The following is a 5,609-nucleotide window of genomic DNA, read 5'->3' as shown; positions in this document are numbered from 1 at the left end:
AACCAGTGGCTGATCGTGCGCCTGAAGCTTCATTTGTGCAAGTGGCGGGCATGCCCACTGCTCGGACAAAGCCATTCCCTCTCCCCCCACACTGGTCTGCAAAGCCGGAAAGGTTGAGCAACCAACAAAGTAATTATTTTAGTAAGTATTAAAAGAAACCTACACGCAAGAATAAAGCAAATTCAACCACAACTGGATTGGTTATTGTTTACCTAATAGGAATCATAAGGGACCCATAACTCTAAACTGCAGACTTATGATTTTACTTCTACTCTACAGTATATCAAAATCTTAGATTTCAGAATTGTGGTGCTGCTATTGCTCCTGAATGAGGTTCTGTTCAGCAGTTCTGTTGTAGCATACCTAATATTTACCTTTGGGACAACCATGACTTGGATGACTGAGAATCTTCATAGACACTCAGTCTTTTAATATACCTGACACCATTTTGTCTGAAAGGTGCTTTTTCAAGAGGCAACTGGACTTTCTTGTTTTTCTTTGATGAAGTTTTGCTTCTCATCAAGAAGCTTCTTAAGCTCTGACTGGATGAACAGAAGCTTCTTGGATGAGAAGCAATCAAAGAAAAAGAAAAACAAGAAGGTCCAGTTGCCTCTTGAAAAAGCACCTTTGAGACAACCATGACGTGGATGACTGAGAATCTCCATAGACATTGTGCCACCATTTTCATAGGAAAAGGAAGGACTAAGTTGCAAAGCTTTGTACTACTGAGATTTTTGTAGCTTATACCCCCTGATGTATTTGTATTTCATTCTTACAAGAAAATGGTTATACTAAGCAGATAGAAGCCCAACTTTTTGCCATATAAAAGTTTATTACTCAATCTTTTAGAAGCATGCACCCATACATTCCATTCTAAATAGCTGTGTGATTTTAAATTTGAATACAGCGATAATCAATTCACATAAAATAGGTGTGGCAAACTAAAGTGGGTCAAATCAACATTATTTCTAGCATCTGTATTTTATTAATTGTTAATCTAGAATGTGAAGCCAATTTATAAATGAATGGTTAAATACTTCATGTTTCACATTTATATCCAATGTATTATTTATTTATTTATTTATTTATTTATTTATTTAACAGACACTGAATGACCCACATATACTAGACATACTAGTACTGCTGGTTTCAGTGAGCAAGGTTACATTGGGCCCACTCATTTAAAAAGGAACCAACATACTACTATTGCAACTCAATATTGATTAAAGATTTTTAGTCATACTGCTATTGCCATGATACAAGTCTGTACAATATTTCAAAAGTTCATGGTTTGCCCCATGCAATAACACCAACATTTTAGATTGCCCCTTTTGACCAAACATATCTACCACATACAACCATATATTTACACATCACAATAGTCAAATCTTTGCATATTATATACACAAATGCATACAGGTGGAATGGAAAATTTCTTTGTTGATGGGAAGTGAACTGTATGATAAATGGCAGAATTAATTGAAGAATTTTTTTATCAGTGTTAATCCACCCATCAATGTTCACATGTTATACAAAATCTTAATCAGTACAGTATAATGTAAACTTCAATTTCTCCATTTGAATGTAAAAAAGAGAAGAGTATATTAAATAAGTATATTAACCAAAACTGAACATACAATTTTTGCATTAAGTTAGCTATTCAGTTTACTCCTTCAATAGGCCAAGCTTCTTTAAAGCTTCCTTTCTGTGCTCTTCTGTGGCTCCTTTAGGAATGATTTTTACACTAACACATGCTGGCCTAGGAAGCTTGGAGGGGTGCTGAAGTGGGTAAGATCTTCTCTCATGATTTTTGTCCCACTCAACATTATGTTGTTTGTTTTCCTTCAGATCAACAAAGTCTTTCCCTGTGCCAAGAGATGCTGGACGCATCCGGTTATTCCTGAGAAAATTTGGAGTGATCTTAGTGAGAAAAGATATTTTGTTATTCTTAAAGTTCTGTTCCTCGCTTCCAGAAGCGATGCAACTACTCAGACCCACACCAGATCGTTCCAGTGTGTTAGATTTGAAATTTGCCTGTTTGACCCTTGGGATGCTAATGTCAGTTGGTTGGACTTCTTTGACATCCATCTGGTCAGACTGCTGGACAGATTTCTTATTAAGAGCAATGTCATCCATGTTTACATTCTCCCTACTGCTAGTGTAGGACATTTCTCTTGATTTTGAGTAAATAGAAGTTTTGATCACTTGGTCATCTGGATTTTTTTCATTATCCAAAGGGAGTCCCAGTTTCTCAAGAGCCTCCCTCCTTGCCTTCTCTTGTTCTTTTTGGAGGGCATTAGTTTTATCCATAGAAAAGTCACCAGTTGCAGCTCTAGGCCTCCCACTGGATGGCAATAATACTTTTATCTTATGGGTTGGGTCTATATTAAGCGATGCAACATTGCTTTTGCTGGTTTTGAGAATAATATTTGGGGGCAATTTTCTGGGCTTTGGGGCAGTAGGAGGGCCTTGCTTGAAACTAGAATCTAACTGAGATTCTTCCAGTATATGTTTATGATCAATTTCTTGATGATTAACAATTTGCTCAGAACTTTTCTTGTTACATTTAGGAGAGACAGATTTCAAAAAGGATTCCTTTCCAGTTGCTGTCTCCATCATCTCTGGTGGGAATTTTTGCTGGACTGTTATTGCCTCATACTCTTCTGTTACACCTTGGTTCCTCTTACTTTCAGAATGAGGTGTTGCCCTATTTTCAGCATGTCTCCAAGAATCAATAAGTATCTGTTCGTGCTGTATTATGAGATGGCTCTTCCTCTGGTCTTGGAATGGTTCAGGAGGTGGAATTACTACTGATTCCAACTCAGAGATTCTTCCCTGAGTACCTATCTCAGGCAGCTCTTTCAGTATGTCCAATGTCCCATGCTTAGGAGAGCCCCATAAAGTAGGATGTAATGAAGGAAGAGTTTTTACATCATCAGCATTAGTTTCTAGTGCTTCGGCGACAAAAATCTTGGAAGTCTGGGCAGTATTTTTTGCCATGATATTTTTTGGAAGGCTATGGTGGCCTGGACTTAAGATGGCAGCAGGTATTGAACCAGAAAGAGAAGTGTTGCCTTTTGGATCAATTTGTTTATGCTTTCCAAGATAGTCAGGATCCAGTTCTGCAAGATAAAACATAGTGGTGGGGGAAAGATAAGATAAAGAATAATATATCCTTTTGTTTTTTTAACAAGAAACAAGAAGAAAGAAAGTTTTCAATAAAGGAAATATAAGCCAAGGAGGAATAGGACCAAATATTCATTTAGATTTTGCACAATCATTACATTAATTTGATAAAGTTTGGATGAAATAATAAAACATGAATAAGAGATCAATGAGTTTGAACATATTCTTCAAGAGTTTGAACATTTCCTCCAATAGTTGTAGCTGACAAAAGCTATATAAATGTTGGTTTTCTATAGAAAATTCAAGTGCTTATATTGTTCAGTCATAGAATACGACCTTTTATGAAGGAAGATATGTTCAAAGTAAAATGTATAAAAAACCTATTGAAAATTTTCCAGGGGGATATTAACACCATATTTAAAAAATGAGAACTAGATCTGGGACTCAACAGATTAGACATTTTTAATAAAAAGCTAAAGAGTGTAACCTCCCTTATTTTGATTATGTGAAGACATCTATTTCCTGAAATTTAATTTTCTACATGTTAAATCAACATATAATTTCATCTCAAAGCATTATATTTTAAAGTTATCAAACATAAAGACATTACATGGGACAATTTGTACTACATTAAAGCCTTTTCAGATAGTTTGGATGGCAGAATAACTTCAACTATTTTGTGACCTTATACAAACAGAAATTTAATCTGTGTTTTGTTTCTTCAAAACTCAATCAAGAATTACTGTTCAGCTGAAGTATTCCCACTGCAAATCACTTACAGAACAGTTCATAAACTCACCTTTGGGGACATCTCTTGTAGGCCATGTCCTTGGAAGTTTGGAAGGTTCAACAGCTTCTGCCTCATCAGTAGAAAGTCCACTGTCTGCTTCAGTGTCTAAAGAATGCAAAGTTTCTTCAAGAAACATAAGGCATTCTTTTTCTTCAACTGTTAGATAATCAAAGCCACCGTCACTCTTTGAGACAAAAACAAAGAACAAAAAAGTCCTAAAAACTTGCTCTTAAGAACAAGGATTTCATCTCTATTTCTTGTCTTCCATTCAAACTTACCTATGCAATTCCTGGGAAACAACCAATCTTTCTAACCAAGGTCAATAAAACCTCTAACCTTCTGTCAAAACAGAACAAATATTTGTTTTTTGTTTGTTTGTTTGTTTTCTGCAACCACTAAATGTCAGTTGTGGTTTGATCCAAATAGGCTCAGTTTCTTACTTGAAATTCAAATTAGATCTAATAGTCAACAATAAAAAATAAAAACCACATATATAAACAGCTTATGAATTTTAATTTTAATACAGGGTTGTAAAAATGCACCAACAGATACAATAGATCACATATTTCTGACAATCATTCCTCAACAGCTAGGATAATATTATTTTTCTAATTTCTCAGTATGATTCTTTTGCCTACTGCTCTACCTCATGATCTGGTCAACCATAATTCTTGTTAAATACTCAGATTCCAAAGTTTTGGTATACAGTTCACTACCTTATTAATATTCTTAACATTTAAGGATTTAAAGATTTTCCTAGAAATATATTTATATATGTTAACACATTATTTTAAAAAGATATCTAATAATCACATGACTATATCATATGGGTCAATAAACTCTCAAATTTTTTATAACTCCAAAACAGAAAATTTGATATCCATCCTTTCAAATATATTATTTCAGGAGTTTAATACACCTAGATGCATGTTTTTCATGAATCATCTTTAAGTAGATATCATTTTAATATTTTTAAGGACATGAATCAATTGATGGGGCATTATTGGTGATTCCAGTTCTTAGTCCATGCTTAAAATATCCAAGAAATGTCGACTTAAAAATATCATTTTGATATTTATTTATTATTAAATTTGTTTGTCACCCATCTTGTTTTGAGGCGACTCTGAGCAGTTTACAAACATTAATATTATTAGCCTATTTATAATAAGCTAATATTATTTCATAATACACATTAGTGATATGTTTATTATACTTTGCAAATTATCCACTGCCATTAAAGCGATAGATATCACACAACTTTCAAAATAAATCAATACGTAAATAAATAGTGTTACCATTTCCAAGGAACTGGAGTTGTTGCTGATCACACTGTCACAGCTACCTGCACTCTCAACAGTTGGTATAGGATCTGGTTCAGCTATCCCTACCCATAAATCTTTTTTAGGCATATCAAGGTAGATAAGAGAGCAATCCGTATGATTCAGGAGCTCTAGGATAAAAAGAAAAGAAAATCATACATATTCTGCAATTTCAAAACATATTCAGGACAAGGTTAAGAAATATTAAATGTTTTATTTTTTACATCTTCATTTTTTGTACAACCTTTTTTTAAAAATAAAATATGCTTACTGAATACATTTATGAAATGCCTGGGTTTTTGTTTTTTGTAGCAGTGACTCATGACTATGCATACAAAAGTGTCCAAATTCACACCTCTGAAAGTCTCTGAAAT

General features: G+C 34.1%; 1 protein-coding gene across 1 annotated transcript; it reads right to left on the bottom strand.

Moving 5' to 3' along the window:
* Window positions 1-826: 826 nt before the first annotated feature.
* CUNH1orf116 (chromosome unknown C1orf116 homolog) lies at window positions 827-5,364 on the bottom strand. The gene is made up of 3 exons (XM_015830702.1): window positions 5,212-5,364; window positions 3,926-4,100; window positions 827-3,122 (listed from the first exon to the last, which is right to left on the bottom strand). Exons 1-3 carry the CDS (start codon window positions 5,323-5,325, stop codon window positions 1,666-1,668), a joined length of 1,746 nt encoding a protein of 581 aa, XP_015686188.1. The 5' UTR covers window positions 5,326-5,364; the 3' UTR covers window positions 827-1,665.
* Window positions 5,365-5,609: the final 245 nt, after the last annotated feature.

Source organism: Protobothrops mucrosquamatus, unplaced genomic scaffold (assembly GCF_001527695.2).
Source record: "Protobothrops mucrosquamatus isolate PMUCROS unplaced genomic scaffold, P.Mucros_1.0 scaffold13407, whole genome shotgun sequence".
Lineage (NCBI taxonomy): Eukaryota > Metazoa > Chordata > Lepidosauria > Squamata > Viperidae > Protobothrops > Protobothrops mucrosquamatus.
The sequence above is the reverse complement of the archived record's forward strand: the minus strand, read 5'-3'. Positions and strand labels throughout refer to the sequence as shown.

Excerpts from the sequence above, each read along its gene's own strand:
- CUNH1orf116 (XM_015830702.1), bottom strand. The coding sequence starts at position 5,325 with ATGCCTAAAAAAGATTTATGGGTAGGGATAGCTGAACCAGATCCTATA. Across the intron at positions 4,101-5,211 it reads ACTCCAGTTCCTTGGAAATG|AGTGACGGTGGCTTTGATTA; the intron begins GTAACACTATTT and ends TTTGTCTCAAAG. Across the intron at positions 3,123-3,925 it reads TACAAGAGATGTCCCCAAAG|AACTGGATCCTGACTATCTT; the intron begins GTGAGTTTATGA and ends TTTATCTTGCAG.